The 20,500-nt window shown below is 42.0% G+C and overlaps 3 protein-coding genes across 7 annotated transcripts in view; 1 reads left to right on the top strand and 2 right to left on the bottom strand.

Annotated features, from left to right (window-relative positions):
• Positions 1-341: 341 nt before the first annotated feature.
• Positions 342-2,321, bottom strand: gcnt3 (glucosaminyl (N-acetyl) transferase 3, mucin type). Its single transcript, XM_023422437.2, has one exon. The coding sequence runs from the start codon at positions 2,189-2,191 to the stop codon at positions 902-904; it is 1,290 nt and encodes a 429-aa protein (XP_023278205.1). The 5' UTR covers positions 2,192-2,321; the 3' UTR covers positions 342-901.
• Positions 2,322-2,607: 286 nt separating this feature from the next.
• Positions 2,608-17,820, bottom strand: LOC111666912 (uncharacterized). 5 transcript variants are annotated; one of them, XM_023422432.2, is made up of 17 exons: positions 17,723-17,820; positions 15,877-16,075; positions 13,860-14,063; positions 13,706-13,774; positions 13,530-13,572; positions 10,600-10,745; positions 9,643-9,837; positions 8,443-8,529; positions 8,111-8,309; positions 7,791-8,014; positions 7,407-7,649; positions 6,186-6,431; positions 5,260-5,455; positions 4,681-4,886; positions 4,401-4,501; positions 3,468-3,639; positions 2,608-3,387 (listed from the first exon to the last, which is right to left on the bottom strand). In XM_023422432.2, exons 2-17 carry the CDS (start codon positions 16,052-16,054, stop codon positions 3,005-3,007), a joined length of 2,892 nt encoding a protein of 963 aa, XP_023278200.1. In that variant the 5' UTR covers positions 16,055-16,075; positions 17,723-17,820; the 3' UTR covers positions 2,608-3,004. The 5 variants fall into 5 exon arrangements, with proteins under 5 accessions (XP_023278200.1, XP_023278201.1, XP_023278199.1 ...); XM_023422433.2 differs by lacking the exon at positions 17,723-17,820 and having other exon boundaries at positions 13,530-13,569; positions 15,877-16,403; XM_023422431.2 differs by lacking the exon at positions 17,723-17,820 and having other exon boundaries at positions 15,877-16,402.
• A 104-nt stretch (positions 17,821-17,924) lies between these two features.
• Positions 17,925-20,500, top strand: part of otud7a (OTU deubiquitinase 7A) — a 38,290-nt gene continuing 35,714 nt past the window's right edge. The window contains exon 1 of the mRNA XM_023422373.2: positions 17,925-18,055. The gene's annotated coding sequence lies outside the window, so the exon portion shown is untranslated. The remainder of the gene's footprint in view (positions 18,056-20,500) is intronic.

Here is a 20,500-nt window from a genome sequence, read left to right as displayed (position 1 = left end):
CAGTTCACAGTGGACATGCAAGAGATAATCATAAGCCTTCTATTAAAATAAAACCTTCCTGAAATCTCAGTTTTCAGCAAAGTGAGAACTGCAGCTAGTAATAAGTTTAAGTTTTGTGCTTTTACCAGTGGGAATCTTTCAATTGAGTTTACTTCTGTTTGCTCACAGTATATCAAACTATGTTTTGTATATTTTATCATGTATACATATGTGTACCTATAATGTAGGTAAATATTATGAAAATTTAGTTGTAATTGCAGCAACAAATCATAAAGATTTCTCAATAGCCTGTGTGTTCTCTAAAATCACATTTGTATAAATATAAGAAAGCAAGACATGCATATCTGAAAATGAGTTCATGTTTTGGGTTCACCTGAAAACCTGGTCACGATCCAGCTCACTCTCAGTAACCTGCGCTCATGCAGATTTGGACTTGAGGACTGCAGATTTACTTTAAACCAGCTTGGAAGAACCAAAAAGATTCCAGATTCATGCCAAATCGTCGACATTCTTCTCTGGATAACTCAGTTAGCCTCGTATCAAGAACAGGCCCATTGATCCATATCTCTGTTTTTATTAAATTTAGTGCCTGTTTTACAGTTGTAACAAGATGGAGATTATTATACAGCAGCACTAAAACTGAATAGCAACCAAAAGGCAAGTATGTTGACAGGATTCAAATAGTAATACAATTATTATAGGTAATTTTTTTTTTTTTTCTTATTGTTTTGAGCTCTTCCTCTTAGAATCCAGTAGATGGCATCACCATCAAAATTACATAATATTCTGACAATATTGATGGACACAGAACATAATATTTTGTCAATATGTCAAAACGGTTCAGTAGAAGGTTCTGTATGGATTGCCTTAACATATTTTACATTTCAAATGATTATAAGCATTACAAAGTGGTAGAAAAGTGATCTGTCATCAGTTGGCTGTGGCCTAAAGCTTTGAAACGCAGTGCTACCTCCACACATCTAATGGCAACATCATCGATCTCCGGATCAAACTTATTTGCAAAGAGTTGTTGTTGTCTCAGGAGCCACTGGATGTCACCAGCTCCGTACACACAAACAGCTCGTCTGTAAGTGCCAGTGCAAGGATCGTACGGGGCTCCTTTTTTAACATCTCCTGCTAAATAGCTCCACTTCACAACACGAGCGAGGGCTTGCATGTCTGACATATCATACTTGATGTTGGCAGGAACTGATCCGGGAACTGAGGGCATCCTCTGTAGAGTGGCCCACAGGTGCTCGTCTGGACTGTATGTGTCCTTCTCCCACTCCAGAAGTTTCTGGACCTCTCTGTCCCGCATCACGTGTTTCACAAAGGCTCTTGTGACCACAAAGTAGGCATTCCCTGAGAACATGGGGCTGTCAATGGGTGGAGGGCTTTTCCTCTCATTTGTCCGGTAAACAGTGTTGGTGACATTGTGATGATACTGCCAGCGGCCTTTCTTGTACTCACTGGTGGCCTCAGTCTCCATGCTGTTTCTTCCATTCAGGGCCTTCAGGGCTTTAACCATCTCTCTATTGGTTTTAATGGGGAAGTCTGTCCCACAGGTGTTGAGCAGGTACCTCCACTGGATGTCCGAGTTCAGCAGGTCTTTCATGCAGTTCAGATCTGCCTGCACTCGGGACCATGAGGCATATACAACGCTTTCTAATTTACTTGCTACAAACACATTGGGAAGACATGAAATGATAGCCTTCACAGCCTGCTGAAATTCTTTCGAGGATTTTTGGTCCACATGCACGCAGTAAATGTTCTGAGGAGCATAAATAGCTCGTAGAAGTCGCTCAAACGTCTCAATCTTCTCATGGATCACCATGGAGTAAGCAATGGGAAAATCCTTCTCCTCTTTACTGAGAGGCACTGTAATGAAACCTCTCTCTTCAGTGTAAGCTGGACAGTCCTTTGTCACATTCAGGTAGAAATCCTCGGATAAAAGCTTCCGCTTTTTCCTAGATGCCAGAAGTATTTCTAATTCACTTTTCTTGCCATGTATTTCTCCACTGATGATAGCTGAGCAGCCGGGAAGGTCAGTAGAGAACTGCTGTGGTATTTTGAGATCAGGCATTGACTGCCTACTTAAGCTACCTCCCCAAAGGACAAAAGAAAAGGACATACCCATGAGGATGGCACAGAGGGTCCTCCGCAACATCAGCCCCTTCAACAACCCTGCCATCCTTACAAAAGTCCTGTTTAGTGGTGCCGACAAAACAGGTAGCCTTTTCCTCAATGCAGGTTATAGATTGACCAAGTGGGCAAAGGCTGCAGTGCTTCATGTAATAAAGGACTGCAAACTGTATCAGCCCTAAATGGAGGTGTGTCAAACAAAGGTGTGGAAGGGATTTCTTGAGCATACCTGCCAATAGTTCCTGAATAGGATCTGATCTCTTGCATGTCCTGGTGGATATATCAACACTTCAAGGATCTTTTTGCTTTGAGTTGTGCCAGTGGACAACACCTTCATGATACACACATCACATTGGTACACTTGGATTGTTTTCTATGTAATTTTATGATACTCTACTGTGAAATGACACCATCAGTCACTCTCAGGATAGCCATTGTACAGTAATGTAGCCAGTTTTCAAGATGTACTGGGGACATTAGGTAGAATTTATTTCCTTTATTTTTCTATTTACAACAAATCATGCAGATTGCAGTTATTACACATGATACTGTTTCACAAATCTTACACAATTCTTTAATATCAAGTAAAAAAAAAAAGAAAAGGTCATATACATACATATACACAACTATATGTATTTATATCTTTTTTTTTTTCCAGTCACAAATGCCTCATCTAAGAATGTGAATTATAAAGATACAGGCACTTCGTAGAATAAAATAAACACCCAGACTCCAAAAGAAACATACCACTACATTCTCTTCTAAACATTAACTGAACTAATTTGAATTCACCTGTCAGTCATGATAATGTGAGCATCCACAATACATTCCTCAGTTACAGTAAGCTCTGCTTTGGATGTATCTAAGATTGATTGAGACAAGTGCTCTCATCCACATCCTGGTCTGCGTCAGTGTCCTGCTCATGGATGAAGCTGTAACGTCGATAGACTGATCCACCTCTGCTGGTGTACACAACATCCACCTCGTCTCCGCTGTCTGGCTCGGGCACACCGTGCGGCATGTTGATACTGGCACTGCCACTCAGTCTTTCGTAGCTTTGACTCCAGCAAAGCCTTTTCCTGGCGTGAGCTTTGACCAAGGCAAATACAGCCAGAGCCAACCCCAGTGCTAGCAACAGGGTAATAGGCAAGGCGGCTGAGGTGTGATTCAGAGCTCTGGAGGACATGTTCAGGTCAGTTACCTGGTCGTCACCTGACTTGCGTTGGGGGGCTTCCACACACAGAGCTAGAACACAAAAAAAAATGACTTCAGAAGATTGTTGCGTCCAAAGAAACCTGTGTTTCTTACGATAGGCGAATCTCTACCTGAGCGGCTGTCGCAAACACAGCAACCAGTGTCATTCCCTCCAGCCTGACAGCAGCGGGCACAACGGTTCTCCACGGCGTGAAGAGCAGAATCACGGTGACAAGTCAGACACTGGTCAGCTCTGGGGCCGGTACAATGCCTACACGAGCTGTCACATGGCTCACAGGTTTCCTGCCATGGTACAATTGCACAAATTATTGTAAAACGCAAATAAAAGAAAAACATTGTCAGCAATGTGGACTGTTTGGACAGAGTGAAACAGGTGTGCCTTTCATTGACATCTTGTTGTAGATAGATGCTTTATTAGTAGTATGTCTTTATGGCATTAAATATTCATTATGAACTCAGTAACAACCAGAGGCAGCATTTGGAAAGAAAAAATCCTCACTTATTATTTTATTACGCATTTAACACTCATGTTATTCTGACAAAGTAATTTGCTTCATTAGAACTGTGAGTTGTGGTTTGATTAGATTTGACTTACAGGAGTCGGGCAACACACAACTTTCATCAATTATTGCTACATTCTGATTGGTGCATAAAGTATGTGATATCACATTTTTCCAGCTGAATCAGTATAAAGAGTACAAAAATACAAATATGGAAACATCTGGAATAACCAAATATTTTCTAACCTTTGCAAACTTTTTCACACAGTAAGAAGCTGGATGAGGAAATACTGCATGTTGTCGAGGCCTTTAATCATTAACTTAAATATGACTTTGGAATGAGGAAGACATGAGATTAGGATCTCGTTTATGAATACATCAGCCATTCTCCACCCACTTTTATGATGTATACTCACTGATTTAAGGAATAAATAGTGTGACCGGTTAGAAGTTAAGAAGGAAACACTTATCCTTTCCCTTTACGTAATAAGAGTTATAATAAGAAAAGCAATAGGGTTCATGAATTTGTAGCTCAGACCACACCTCTTCTGAGAAGTACCGCCCCTCCTCACAACGTGGATAGCAAACTTTTTCCTTCAGAGTGCTCCCCCAGTCGCATGTCAGGCAGCTCTGAGGTGAGGCATCTGCAAACACACGTACATACGCATATTCTCACATCTTGTGTAAAGTGAAAAACAAATGAACAGTGTTGACACATTACCAAGATATAGACAATAGGTGGCAGACGTTAAGCTAATCACTGATATTGGAATCAAACAACAATGACTGCTGTAGTGCAGAACTGTTGTTGCTTTATCTGTACCTGTGCAGGTCTGACAGCTGGTGTGGCACTGTTTGCAAACGTCACCGAGCCGATAGAAGCGGTGAGGGCAGCGCTCAACACACAGCTTGGTGCCTTGCAGCTCCAGAAGAGGAGGTGGACAGGCCCTGCAGGACTCGGGCCCTGGTCCCGTACACAGCTCACAGGACCTGTCACATTTCTCACAGCGGGAGCCGTCTTTGTAATACCTGAACAAATGTGTGAAATTAATCAATATCAACCAGTCAGAAAGGTACATAGGCTGTTGATTCTTACAGACATCATTTAAGATTTAATAAGATTCATAAGCATGTCTCCATCTATGGCAAGCTCAAAATCAAATATGATAATTATCAGTCAACATAAAAAAATTTAAAAAAATTCAATATCAGCAACAAAATCTTATTAAGGGACACATTAGGAATGGAGAACAAAATGGCAGGCAGATAAGCTGCTCATATTCAAACAGAAGTGCTCTGTGGTTTTACATCATCCGTTAGAGGGTGGGGAGAAAGTCAACAGACGATTAACAGGGTTGTGGTTCACCACAAAGTAAACATTTCTCATCCCATGATGTAGTACCCTGTGGGACAATGGGTCACACAAAGTTGAAGGAGGTGCAGGTATGCTGGGGAACAGGTGAGGCAATCTCTAGGCGATGCCCCAGTGCAGGTGGAACAGACGTGGTCACAAGGCAAACAGAATCCCAGCTCCTTTCCATCAGCTTCCTGCCTTGTGTCATATGTACCAGCCGGACACTCGCTCACACATGTGCCATCTGGAAAACAGCACACAGACAAATTAATGCTCACTTATGCACTCTTTTATATTTCTTTATTCTTCTTTCCTGTTCATCAAGACACTTTTTTTTGGCACCTAACTAGTTCCACGCATACTGTGTATAGCAAATGTTCTCATAATGTCATTCGTTGAAACTGAAGGCTGAGGACACTAATAGCACTAATAATAGTGATCACACAGGTAGTAAATATTCAACTCCTTTTAGTTCCTCCGCTTTGACTGGCACTTCAGCTCTTTTCAGCACTTACACTTCAATATCAGTGGCTATTTCTATAAAATACATTGCAAAGACTCCACAATTTGGAATTTTAAGTGGTACTATTTTTTTCAAAGCAGTTTTCCACATAAAGAAGCGTATTTAAATTTAGCCACACATGTCCATTATCATCAGCAATGTATCCAGCTGCTGTTATCTGTTGATCAGTTACCAGCAGCTGTTAAAGTGACACTGAAGCTGTTATATATTATCATGAAAGCCTTCATCATGTAGCCAGGTTACAAGCTGAACTGGGTCCATCAGCTGCAAACACTGATAGAGAAAATCTGTGACTCAGGCAAGAATTTCATGAGTCATCATTTTAAAGACAAAACTGTTATGAAGAGCTGATAGTTTGATGATATGTGGTCTTGATTGGTTTTGTTATGCGGCTGGTTTTTGTATATTTCACTTCTGTGCATGCAGCTGAACATTAGTAGAAATTGCTCACTGTGAAGGTATTTGGGGATGGCACATGTCTGGCATTCATCGTTGCCCGGCCCCTCGCAAGAGTAACAGTGCCGGTGGCAGCCCATGCAGGTGAACTGGTCTTCGTGTAGGTAGGTCCCCGGTGGGCAGTCCGTGTCACCTGTCACGCCACACAACAGTGTGTTTGGATCCAACACGAGTCCCTTCTCACACTGAATGCACTGGTTTGCGCCTGAGCCGGAACAGCTCATGCAAGTCTGGTGGCACTCTGCACATAATCAAAGAAAGTCAGACTGCATCACTGAAATGTGATATCACTGCATTTACAAAAGAGGGTGTGATCACCACTGTTATTTTAGAGGTACCTGATTATCATTTTAAATAAAGACTTTATTATCACTAAGCTGGAATAGCTCTGACAGGTCAAACATGGTAGTGACGGTTGTTGGAGCTAATGTTGTGTTTAAAGGTTTCCAGTAAGTCCAGCTTGTTGTGGCAGATATCCAATTCACTCATCACTTCTTAAGATATTCAAGTTCCACAATTTATTGTGCTGAACACTCAGTAATAAAGGTATTACCAGGTATTGAGTGAGTCAAGTCACTTGGGCCTTTATTCTCATGGGATATACACCTCATAGAAATGGCTGTTAAATACTTAGCAAACAGTTTATATGTACACTGTCTGTTAGCACATGTAAAGCACTTGAAATAATAATCTAATATATGGAAAGTGCTGTACAAATAAAATGTGATTTGATTTGCTTTGACTCTATATTCTTTACGTTCTCATATTTTGCTTTCTGCTATTCTCTCATTTTATTAGAGTGTCTGTTCAACCATATGCACATTTACAACACATCCAGGGTCTTTATCAGGACCACAGTCTCCCATCCTGAGGGCTGTTTTTCAACTCCTAGCTATAACTAAAGCCAGTAAATCCTTCCCTCCTGAAGTTTACAATGTTCAGTTTTTGTTGAAGCTGTTTTAGAGAGGTACTGATTCGACTGTCTCATCATTTTGGAGGCTGCGTCACCACAAACTGCTTCCTCCAAAATGATCATAAAGTTGAAAGTTGATACCTCCCTGAAACAGCTTCAACAAAAACTGAAGAGTCATTGCTCCATTACTTTAGCTAGATGTATTTTAGTAGTAGTGTAGTTCTCTTCCTGTGTTGTGAACCATGCATATTCAACAGCGCTTCAGTATCTAACCAAGTCAAATCTATGAATTCAGTGGCTCACCTTGACATTCCATAGCTTCGGTTTCATAGTAAGTACCAGCGAGGCAGTCCTTGGAGCATGTACCCTTATAGAGTTTGGGGCTAATCGTCGAGCAGGTCTCACAGTCATCTGCCAAGGGCCCTGAACAGCTGGCGCAGGTAGGGTGGCACTGACCACAGCGGCCTTCCTCCATATCCTCATAATAGCCCATGGGACAGCTAGCTTTGCATGCACCATTCAGCATCAAGTAGAGGAAACTGCATTCTGAAATGATATGGAGGACGGGTAGTAAAGTTGTACAAAGAGATTTCAGGACGTGATGCAATGTTTTACAATTCATTTCAAAATGTCATCAGTTTGGAATCTCTTAAGGCTAAGCTGCCCACAAAGCTAAAGATAACTCACTGAAACAGGTCCTGTCATCTGAGCAAACATCACAGTGGGGAGGACAGCGTCTGCAGGTACCATCATCTGCAGGGAATGTCCGCAGTGAGCAGTTGAGTCTACACATGCCACTCCCTAAGTAGTAGCCATCAGCACAGGACAGACACTGGGACTTGAACCCGTCACATGTCAGACAGGAGCTGTCACAGGCCTCACATGATCCCTCAGCTGTCTCAAAGAACCCTCTGAAAGTAAAGTCAGGAGACAGATGATGAGAGGGAAATACAGTAAACACGAATACACCATCATTCTAAAACTGCTTAGATCAGCCAGCTGCTTACTCTGGGCAATTCGACCAGCACTTCCCCTGGTGAAGAAAAAGTTTATAGCTGCCTTTGGAACAGCTGATGCAGTTATCACTGGTGCCCATGCAGGCCTCACAGTTTGGCGAGCAATCCTCACACAGCTGTGTGGCAGAGTTTGCGTACGAGCCAGATGGACACCGCAATACGCAAGAACTGTCCTGGTCCAGGAAATACCCTGTGGCGCGCGCATGCACACACACACACAGACACACACACACACACACACACACACACACACACACTGCACAATAACAACTGGGGTAATGATTACATTTACTGTCACCAGCGAAGACAATTAATATTTGTACCTGTGAAACAAGAAGAACAGTCCAGTGCTTGAGGGCCAAAGCAGGTCTTACAGGATGCGTCGCATGGATGACACTCACTGTATTTCCCTGAAATAAAAACAATAAAGATAGTATAGTAAAATGTCACATTTGATAGAACACAGAGAGAGGTATTAAAAACTTCACCACTAGAGGGAAGCACAATAATCTGTAGGCATACTGTTTCTCAGGCACAAATGAGGGCAAGTGATGAATGATAAGGTGCCTGCTGTCACCGATTGCTCAACACAGACACAATGCAGCACATGCCACAATGTGTTTTTTAGTGCACTGATGTGTATGAAACATTCAACATATTATCGGCCATTATAGAAACGTGTACAGTGTCACACATCTCTTGGACCACTGTTATAACAACTTGAAAGTGGATGTTATTTTGTGAGTGTGTGTGTGAGAAAAAATGTACATCTTTTGATGGAGGTTTGCACAAAAATGATGATTGACTTGAAGTATAGTAGAGCACTAGAGTTATCAGCTACCCGCTAGTGGCATAAAAGGCACACTGCACTGAAAATGCAAAACGTTGGTGTTTTCACTCACAGTTTTCAGCTGTAGGTAGTTTAGAAAATTACCTAGCTAAATGACAATGTCAGACTAACTGATCCATATATGGATATAAACAATCACATTAGCGAGGCAGAAATGTAAAGGATTAGCCTGGAAACCCTGTATGGTTGATGACAATGGAATACTGTGCTCTGGTGCTGTTGACACAGACACCAAAGGGGAAGCAGATAAAGAGCCCTGTGCTTGAGTCAGAGGAGCCTTTTGAAATCGCTCAAATAAAACGGCTCTCGAATGACGCAGTAGATGTGTGGCAAGGGTGACACAATGAGCAGGAGATCGTCCTTCAACCTAGAGGTCCTTCAGCAGAGTTCAAGCCCCTGTCTCAGCGGCAAGCATCCGCCATGCTAAAATGTCCTTGAGCAAGACACTGAATCCCTTCAAATTCCCGGGACACTGTACTGACCTCTGGCCTGACCTCCCATAGGACAAAAACAATTATTTCCATCAGTGAATCAACCAGTTAAGTGTCTCGTTACTCAGTGTAATCGCTAAATCCACTGTCACCACGTTTGCCTTTCTGTACTTTGCTCATATTCTTTGACTCTATTTTACTCACAAGCCTATAAATTTACATCTCTAAATGGTTCTTCATACCATCAAAATACTGTCCCAGAGGGCAGTTAACCAGAGGGCACTGTCCATGCAGGGAGGGGCTCCCACCAAGACAAAGATCACAGTCTGTTGAACGAGGTCCGTGGCATGTCTCGCATGAGCTGTGGCAAGGCTGGCAGCGCCACCCACTGGAGTCACTGAAGGTTTGCTGTGGACACTGTTTAATACATTCACCTCCTGACAGGGCAGAGCAGCACACAGAGTAAAATTACATTATTTTCCAGGATAACATGTCATCTGTTTCACGAAATAGCTGTCTTGGATAACCTAGCAGACACAATATGGTAGATCACATCTATTTTTTTACTCTATTGTCTTTTTAAGTGGCTCTGATGTGGTCTTAGAAGAGATCTGCTCATCTCTCCATTTAGTTTAACTGTTTAAAATCATTCTCCTCTGTCTACCTATCCAGGATCTTTCCCTCCCCAAATTCCTTTCGACCGCCCGGGCTCAAAACAATCACCCAGATCTTGTTGGTAGAGCATGTATGTAGAGATGGACCCTGTCTGACACAATGTACAATCGCGTGCCAATGAAAATTCCTGAACTTAATGAAATCATTTTTTTCACTTTCACTTTTTTTCTTTTTTTTTTGTAAATAGCTACAGGCTTTATTTGCAGTCTCAGAGCTTTTACTCCGATGCCCATAGAGAACACAACCTAACAACATCATACTAATTCCTTGCTTGCATAAACCACACATTTACATATCTCATGTTACAGATTTGCTGACACGGACATGATTTGCAATCCAAATGAAGACTCAGAGTGCCATCATTTGTCTTTAACAAGAATGATTGATTACTCCCACATACACAGTGATTTATTAAAAACGCACTGTACTAACACTATATAGAACAAAATGGCCATCTATATCCTGCATTATGTTAGTAGCAAGTAAAATGTATTAAAAAAATGGTTATTCTTTGCCACTGGTACCGTTGAGGAAGTAACCAGGCTGACAGGCGAGGCAGCGTGTGTCACTCCTGCAGTCTGTGCATGGTGCTGGGCAGGACAGACACACACCCCTGCCCCAGTCCTCATAGGTGCTCTGGGGGCAATGCCTACGGCACTGGTGTCTGAAACTGTAGAGAGAAAGGTTAATTCAAAACTAAAATCAAATACCGTTCAAAATATCTATTGATAATCCATAACAATTTGCAAACCATCTGTTTGGTCTATGTGTGTGAAATCGGTCAATAACGTGTTGACTTAACCTGGCTGTCGCAGCTATTAAACACAATGAAGCTCTTTTTTGTTTTGTAAAGCAAACATGGAGAACAAAAGCTACTGAAATTTCAAAGAGCTGATGAAAACTATTGTGATTTAATAGCACTTTCAAAGCTTTACAGTGGAAGACAGATGATGTTGCTGCAGGCAGTTTCTGCCCGAATAGATGACTCTGAGGCTAGACAAACTGAAACCAGAGGAAAGACAAAACACGCCGCATGCAAGAGGCAATCCTAACATGCACTGTCTCAGTCCACAGCACATCTGCAGCTGTATTGTTGACTTCAATGCACTCTTCGGCCAAAAGGTGCACTCAATCAAACATCAGTGAGGACAGCACACGGAGATGAAAAAAAATGATGTAGGCTGCTTTTCTTCAAGCTTATCATGCTTCTATTCTCTTCTTAAGGCAGAAAGTTAATTGGTGTTTTATTTGTAGCCCAGAGGCATGGGGAGATTTCTGTCATTAACCTGTCCTATCAGTCCTCCAGGGCTTAACTGAGCTATTAAACATGAGACGGCTGTCCTAAAAAAAAAAAAAAAAAAAAAAAAAATCGAGCTGAAAGCAGCTGAGATATTGAGTTGCAGAGATGTCACACATAAACCATTGAAGCAAGAACGACTCCTACTTTGAACACTTCACTTTAAATGAAAAAGGCTAAAAAGCAATAAACCTCTAGCTTACGTAGTTCAACATTGTCTGTTGCCTCGTCTGCCATATTTCTACATGAGAGAATCTGACCACTGACAGCCCAAGCTGCACTTCCTACTGCGTTGCCGAGGATTTGGTGCTAAGATGTGGTGGTTGTTTGAGGAGGAACAGCTGGAGGCGCCACACTGCATCCATCAACTCACTCACAATAGCAGCTGGCCTGGAAACAGTGCACTACTTAAGAATGTGCGGGATGTTTAAGAATCCCTCTGTGCAAATATTAGACTATCCATTCCAGGCGAGCACATCAGCATTTCCAAAGCAACTTTTGTTTAGGACATATACTCCTTGAATTAGATTGGAAAAGTTATAAATATGCTCCAGGTAGTGGCTAAAGTTAAGAAACACTATATAAATGAATGGTATGAACCATATTGAGAATAAATCACAGCATTTTTTTTTTTTTGGTTTAGCTGAACTTGGCTCCTCGGAGAGGGAGGTAAATGTCAATAAATACCAAGCATCCATCATGCAGGGACTCTTTTCAATAGGGGGTGTTTTATGTGAGAGAAACACTGACCCCACCGATTCACAGTTATGCCAAGGCTGTCTTACTTCAACATTTTTCATTATTACAAGTAAACCTTCAAATAATGGAATTTCTGTAAATGTTGGAAATCACAGTGCGACTCTTACTGCAGTTCATTATCGCCCATGCTCTACTGGATTTCTTTTATTGGTGCTTGCCTCTCGAGGTAGATGTAATAAGTACGGCAGCCGCAGAAATTATTGAGATGACCTGTCGTTCTAAATCTCTAAAATCATAGCTATTAAAGTAAAAGTTACAAAAGTATATTCTCAATAAAAAGCAGTACCTCAGTGCACCTATGTAACAGCAGTAAAAGGAGGTGGGTGCAGTGAAGCGGCGGATTTTCCTTCAACCCTCTTCTGATGTGATTCATACGAGCAGTCAGAGAAGTCAAGATGGTGCACCCTATATAATCACACCTTCTACTGGTTGCGCTTTTCACTTATACCTGCTCTGTTTCTCCCTTCTCCTCTCGTCCTCACGCATAACATAAAAACACACTCTGTTAAGTATCTCTGTGAGGCAGACCACTGTTCTGTGCTCACACCAAGGCTCAGGTAACAGCGTATGACTCAAAATGGAAGGTAACCTGACTCACACAATACCAGTGGGCCTAAACTCAAGGGAGAGGTACACAATTGGAGGTCTGTTCTCGCTCTGTAACCTGTGTTACGCTCTGGGTCCGAGTGATAAGCGGGTGTAAACAGAAATACAGGTGAACTGTAGTTTCTTGTTGCGTGAAGAACAACTAACCAAATTCTTCTAAACAATTAATGGAAAGGCACCGTATATTACCACACGCACTGCGTGTTGAACTACCCAACTGTTTATCCAGCAAGACAAAAGCAGCGCAAATAAAAACAATAACAAGATCATTTTGAGGTTAATTATTTCTTGGCAGTCCATAATTTAAAACTGCTATAGCACCACACCTACTTCACATCAAAAAGACAATAATGAGATTTACTGCATTAAATAGAGCTGAAACAATTAGTCAATAAACAAACAATGAATCTACAACAATTTTCATCATTTTCTTAAAGCAAAATTGCCAAAAATGATCTGATTCCAGCCTCCCAGCGATGAATGTTTGCTTCTATGATTGTAAACTGAATGCCTTTGGGTTTGCAGTATTGGTCAGACAAAAGAAGTATTTTGTATATGTCAACTTGGGCTCTGGGAAACTGCAATGGGCATTTTGGGGAACATTTCATAAACCAACCAATTTGCCAGTTGAGAGGATATAACAGACTAATCAGAAAAACTGACACTGCTAGTTGCAGCCCTGGTATTAAATGTTAGGCATCTAAAATGAGAATGCATTTGATAATATACCAGACATGGGATATGGGAAGGTATGGGAAGACAGAATAATAAAGCAAGAAAAAGAAAACTCACAGAAAGTAACCTTCAACACAACTGTTGCAGATCTCGGGATCTTCTGCGTACAAATGAAAAAAGGTGATTCATTAGAATTGATGGCGAGAACCAAACTTGTGCACCATTATCACCAGGGTTTTAATATACGTTGTTGATCCTGTGTTAGTCTGAGACAGGAAGCGTGTGTAACTTACCTGTGGAACATGCTTTGCAGCCCATCTCACAGTCAATGCACTCTCCTGTATCAGGGTCCTGCACCTGCCCTGGAAACAGAGACACCCAGCATTATAAACCCGAGTGTCCTCCTCTTCAGCTACAGCCTACTCAGAAACTCTGCTTTACATTTACCTATGTCACAGGACGCTGTTTGGCAGACCCCATTCTGGAGTTTGTAGTGTTCCCGACATTTGGCACATATGTTGCCATCTGTGCAGAGTTCACAATTGGCTATGCAGGGCAGGCAGTCATAGTGACCCCTGTCAGGATAGAGTCCCCGGGGGCAGTGTGTCCGACAGCGACCTTGGTGGAGGAAGCGCTCCTGTCCATCTTCATCTGAGGAGAAGGAGGTGGTGGGCACGGAGGACTTGTTAACATACAACCTGCTCTATTTTCTCCTCTGATGAAGATGCCACTATCCATATGGAACTCCTGCCAGGATAGGCCTTTTCCAAAAAAAAAAAAATCTAAACCCTTCTGGAAGTGAAAATCAATGAGCTTCTCATAATAAATTCAGAGGTGGAGCCAAATGGGCCCGACAATTACATGGGATGAAGAAAAGATGAAAGGACTCGCTGCCAACTGTGTGAAAGTTCAGGGCTCAAAACAAATTACAGCACAGACACATATTGCAGAGATCAAATTTGTTTGTTTCAAAAGAGAGAGGTGTCACGTGGCTCAGCCAGTGCATCGGCGGCAGTTAATCAGGAAATGGAGGATTCATACAACATGTCATTGCTCATGCATCCTTGACAAAAAAAAGACAGAAAATGCATGTCCAAGTCCTGAACAACATCCTAAACTGATGGCTGCCGCCCAGCGTGCTGGCTGTAGGCCTGCAAATAACAGATCCCCATGTGAGATCACTGACTGATGATGCTCCAACTATTGTAAACAAGGGCAATCAGAGGCAGATGAGAGATCAGAGCTGAGTGCAGAGACAGAGTCTTGTGTTGGCCCTAATGATTAATATTCTGCCACCTGCCGCACTAGCCTAGCTGTGGCACCTGAGGCATCTCTGGAAGCCGATGAGTTACAGCATTGTCTCATCTGCTCAGTGCTGCACAGAAGATGTGTGAGACAGGGAGGAGAGGGGCCACAAGCTGCTGCTGCCTTTCTAAAACCTTCCACTTCCCAGAGACGTAACCACGGCACGCACAGAGAAATGTGGCTTCTACATGACTACAAACCACAGAGCACGAGGAATGGGGTTGAGACTTTCATTCCACAAAGAACATCACACAGATATACACGCCAGGATCCAGTGTATACTGATGTATACTGAAGTCTACACAACAAAAACATCTACAGCAGTGTGCACTGAGATTCGTCCAGCAGAAGAAGAAATGCGTGACTGTGGCACTGTCAGAAAGCATATAAGGGATGTGTGTGTGAGGGAAAGAGAGAGAGAGACTTGCAGGTTTAGCAGGTTAAGCCCAGTGAACTGCAACAGTAATACTTCTAGCCTGAGGGGATATTTTTTCCCTTTCCCTCTGATTAACAAAGGCCCCATTCTGACATGATCAGATTACACTGTGAAAACTGGGGAGAAAAACGATCACACCTTCATTTCTTACCTATTTCAAAGGTGCCCCTGCGAGAAAAAAAAAGTTCTACAGCCACTGTCTTGATTGTTTAAGAGTAAATGGTAAACCAGAACTGAATGCTCCTCCTCTAATGCAAAACCCTTTAAACAACTTTGCTCTCAGCACTCATTACACAGTGTTGCTTTTGAAAAAAAAGAGAAAAGAAAAAAAAGAAAAACTCCACCTAGCTTTCAGCTGGGTTAATGAGTCTGTGACATGGCTTTGTTTTAATCTGGCATCTGTGGGGCCAAAATAAATAAATACACGAATGAATAAAAACAATAATAATTATCATATTTGCCAGTGGAAAGCAATTTAGAGGCAATAAATTAAAAAAACATAATTTTTTTTTTTTTTAACTTAGATGAAACCTTAGTTTAGCTGGCGATGATTCATTTGCTGCCCATTCTAGAAACTATCCAAAAACATTACTTTTTAAACCTCCACCTGGGTCACATCGAGAGCATCGAATTATATAGTAGCCTATTATTATAACTGACATACACTTTGTCTTTTCCCGTACGAGATGCAGCCATTATTTCACGCTGTGTTATCTTACTCACCAACTCCACAGGTAGTGCATTCGAACAGCTCATGCCCGTCGCACTCAGAGCAGGTGGGATGACAGAGGACGCACTGGCTCTTCAGCATGAACTGTCCACTCGGACAGGGCGACGAGGGTTTACACGCGATAAATCCGACACAGCAGAGAAAGATCAGGAAGGCGGCGACGGACCCCATGGCTGCGCCCGAGGACTTTCACTGGAAGACAGCAAGGCAGCGAACAGTCAGCGCTGTCTCCAAAGACGCAGTGTCCGTGCAGCAGGTACGCTGGCTGATCGATATGGGGCTCTGAGACACCAGCCCAGAAATAACTTGCTGGACCAGTTCGTCCAAGTGAAGTACTGGACAATGAGCGTGGACTGCGGTCAGCATATTACATGAAAATAAAGACTCGATAGATAGATAGATAGATAGATAGATAGATAGATAGATAGATAGATAGATAGATAGATAGATAGATAGATAGATATTTTACAGTACAACCTTAATAAACCAGAACACCTCACATAATTTCCCCCAAAACATTTTATAGGAATTGAGTGTAGGCAGTGTTTCGCCTAAAAAGAGGGAGGTTCCGGATCTGATAACACTTGACACACCAAAAAACCTGATAAACACTCACCTGTGGCTGCAGGTAAAATGTCGATGGTTATAACAAGCACCTTGAAATACTGCTGAGGAAGTCCACAACCCTGGATTAAGGTTGAAAACTGAATATTTAAGTGGTTTGTATGATTAGAAAATAAATAGGTGTCTATACTACCCCCAATTTAAATTCACACGTCACCAGTTTCGTCAGTAACTCAACAGTAATGAGAGATTTAGATAGTTTAGTTGGTGCACCTAAAAGGAAGACTTCTAGTGTTTTTTTTTAAGGTACCACTCACTGGTAAGACACTTGGGCTATGTATTATGTAGATTTTAAATGATTTATTAATGCTTAATAAATCTGATAAAATCGAATCGGATCGCCAGGTTGTGGAAAATCCTACTCCAGCATGCCACTTTTGTCTTTTTAGTCAGCTGTTTTAATTCATTGGTGAGATCGCTCCAATTTTTGACCACTGAACTTCTGGAAAAGGCAGGTAGAGCATCTGGACCAAAATTTAGGCCTATATATATACATTTATAACTACAGCCATGATCATTTATTGTAGAACCCTTTATTCTTATTAACAAAGGGGGGTGATTAACAGAGACACCCATTACTCTTTATCAATGGCTTACTAACATTTAGAACTGCAAACTTGATGGCTTACAGGCGTCCTCCTAAATGAATTTAAGTGCTGCAAAATGTCAGGCTGGATGAGGATTTTTCACATCCTGGCAACCCAAATGTCGTTGTTAATGGCTTATGAGTGATCTGCAAAGCATTAGTCAGCAATTTATTGACCATTAATAAAGCCATTAATTTAAGCTCATAAAGCCTTTATAAATTCAAGATTCAAAGACTTTATTGTCATATGAACAAAGCAACAGTTACACTATAATGAAATTCATTTTTTCTCTGCATTAACATCATATAAAAAGGGGAATGAAAAAAGAATAGTAGCCTATATTAAAAAGGAGGGATAAAATAATAGTAGGCCTATGGAAAGGCATAAAATGTGAAAGAAAATAGTGAACCATGGTAAAAATTTTATGTTCATAGCAGAATAACAGGGTTGTATAGCGCTGTGTAGGCCTATAGAGGTATTGAGTACAAGTATCTTAACAAAACAAACAAACAATTCACAGCCTACTTTTGCTTGATTTATAGGCTACGTTTGAAGAAGTGCATTGTTTGGAAAGATATCGTGATTTATAGTTGCTACTACCTTCTCATGTTAGCTATAGCAATCTTACCGTTCATTGTTGTTGGAAACTCACTCACATCCCTCCAGTTTTGGCAAAAATCAAGTGATTTGAAGTGATTTGTTTTTGTTCAGACACAGCGGCCTCTCGCGGTTCCGGGTTGGACGTGTATCCGAGGGCGTGTGCCAACGCTGCTCACCGGCTGACGTCACGCGGCAGCGGCGGTCGGAGGAGGCGTGGCTTTGTTCTGCTGCAGCGGAGAAATATGACATGGGGATGAGCGAGAGAGGGGGAGAGAGTGAGACAGCCTGATAGGAATTAACGGTTCGTCAGAGGTCTGGACTGAAAACGTTACGATGGGGAGTAATGACTGAAAACAGAACGGTAAGAGACAGACCTGCTTTTATTTTTATCCTCCCACAAACAGCGCGACAGGCCGATTCATGGCTCATTTGATAGTGAACACAATAGGCTGCCACTGCAGACAGGTGCACCTGCCTTTATGCGAGTACGTGCCTCGACGCATTCAACTTCAGGTTCCGTGCGAATACCTTTATTTTTAGGTCGAAGGCAAACACAACGAGGCCACACATCTCATCGACGGTTTTAGGATGAGACGTTAGCCGGAGTCTGACAGTTAAATGCTGTAAACATGGATGTGGTCTTGAATCTGTATGCTTAGTCACAGACCTTTGTGATGTAGGAACCAACAGTAGCAATGTATATATGTATCTTGAGGCAGATGAGTATAATTTGTGATGATAGCTTATCCTAAAACAAATAGCACATTAGCTTATTGAGGCTATGAAGCCTTGAAGGCTATAGTTCATTTTACAGACATGGAATATTAATCATTACAGTGTATTTTGGCCCAGATGGCTTCACATGTAGATCATAAAGAAATGCATAACATCTATATGTTTCATAGAGTAAATCTCATATGGTCATCTTGAAATATAGGAAGCCTTACATTAATTGCAAACACCACTGTCTGGTTTAATTCTGGTGCCCATATACGTTTTTTTTATTGTTGGCCTGGTTTCACAATATCTCTAACTATGCCTGTATGAAAAGATGGTGAGGGTACTAATTCATTGCTTTGGTACTTTTAAAACGATATTTGTCCCCCACTGACAAAGACCTACATAATAAAACCTTTAATCTATCATTAATATCAGCTTATATTTGAGCTGGGTACAACTCTAGTGGAATAAAGTCTGCCACAGTTTCCTCTGGGTCATTTGTAAGCTGATGATTTACATCAAATCAGCTTGTTTGCTGTCTTACCATTACAACTGGACCAGCCACCTTTTACCCCATCTAAATTCTTGACTCAGGTTGTTGAGTCGGGCAGCTGACAGTAGTCAAGTCTGATTTGGAGACAGCTCGAATGGACGGGGCAAAGCTACAAAGCAGGGCCCGTGGCTGCCTGGCCAAGCCAGGCCATGCCAACTCCATAGAGGGCTTCAGTGCAGCAGGGCACTGGGGAGAGGGCGCTTGGCACCTGATCAGTTACCACAGTGAATTCTGTTCCTGTCACTGGCATTTAGCTACAGAAAAGCAGAGCAGAGATGACGGTTGTTGTTGAACTCAGTTGGGCTTTCATGTCACTGTAGCAGTGCCGCTTTATCAAACTGCTTTTCCACTGATACAAAATGACATTTCTTTGCAAACATCTGTGCCGATTGCACACAACCTACTTCAAAAACCTTAGCAGAGAAATTACCTTCATAAGCTTTCATTGTTAAAAAAAAAAAAAAAGATTGCTCAATCAAAACATACTTGCAGTTTATATTTCTTCACATTTTGCACCAGGGCACTCAGTAGTAATGTTGTGCTTTTCCACCGGTGTCATTGGACAGTTATCTAAAAGAGCGATCAAAATAAATCATCTGGACCCTGAACAGCACCTGCAAACTGGGGCTTAAATCTCTTGTTTCCTTTCAAAAGAATTCCATGTCTCCATGCCTGATTCCCCCAAAGTTTAGTCCTTCAGAGGAGATGAAATGAGTCAAGTGCCCCTGGTAATCACGGCCCAATCACTGCAGGGCTTTGAAGTGGGCCCTGTTCCTCAGACATCTCTACAGGTGGGGAAGCAATGTTAAGTGTTCTGTCTGCAGGCGGAGGGAGGTCAGCTAGAGGCCATGGAGGCAGGCAGAGGGGCTTCTCGCATGCATCAAATTAGGGGAGGGTGGAGGGGCTACTGGTCACCATCACCAGAGTCACTGTACTGTGGTCACATGTGCGTCTGTGCACAGGCCTCGATGTTGGAATTTTGTCTCCCGGTGAGCAAACCCGTTCTCAGACTTGTGTGTGAATGGAAGCACAAACTGTACGTCCAAAATCACAGACAAATGAAGTAGTAAGCCTTGTTCCATGAAGCTGTAATCATGCTATGGTGGTGGCTTCAACCACAGACGTATTATAATATGTTGACTGCAGAAACCATTTAACCATGATTTATGCTCTTTTTTTTTAAATAGTGAAGCTTGATTAGACAGTGTGAATCTGCAAGTCAGATTGTGTTGTCTGAATTGCTGGAGGGGTACATAAGGGATCCCCCCCGTGGCGTGTAACTATAGTCTTTAGGGGAACCATAAAGGTGGAGATATTTGGAAGATTGGACATTAGCTAAGTCATCTTTGGGAGATACTGAAGCTAGAAAATCCTAATTTGAGCCACAGTGAAGAAATGAGCACCTCCTCGACAAGGATGAGGTGGGATGGGGAAGTGGCAACCACTGTGGCTGACTCTGACCGGCTATCAGTCAAGCAAACACCCCCAACAAACATGGTCCTCTTTCACACGTAATGTTGTTCTAATGGACAT

The sequence above is a fragment of the Seriola lalandi genome, unplaced genomic scaffold (assembly GCF_002814215.2).
Source record: "Seriola lalandi dorsalis isolate HSWRI2012SDOR001 ecotype SW California unplaced genomic scaffold, Sedor1 jcf7180002054682, whole genome shotgun sequence".
NCBI classification, from domain to species: Eukaryota; Metazoa; Chordata; class Actinopteri; order Carangiformes; family Carangidae; genus Seriola; species Seriola lalandi.
The sequence above is the reverse complement of the archived record's forward strand: the minus strand, read 5'-3'. Positions and strand labels throughout refer to the sequence as shown.

Bases quoted from the DNA above. Each gene is read 5' to 3' on its own strand.
- LOC111666912 (XM_023422432.2), bottom strand. From the start codon at position 16,054: ATGGGGTCCGTCGCCGCCTTCCTGATCTTTCTCTGCTGTGTCGGATTT. The intron at 13,573-13,705 runs GTAAGTTACACA...ATTTGTACGCAG, and splicing joins CTGCAAAGCATGTTCCACAG to AAGATCCCGAGATCTGCAAC. The intron at 4,502-4,680 runs GTACAGATAAAG...GTGTGTTTGCAG, and splicing joins CAGCTGTCAGACCTGCACAG to ATGCCTCACCTCAGAGCTGC.
- gcnt3 (XM_023422437.2), bottom strand. From the start codon at position 2,191: ATGGCAGGGTTGTTGAAGGGGCTGATGTTGCGGAGGACCCTCTGTGCC.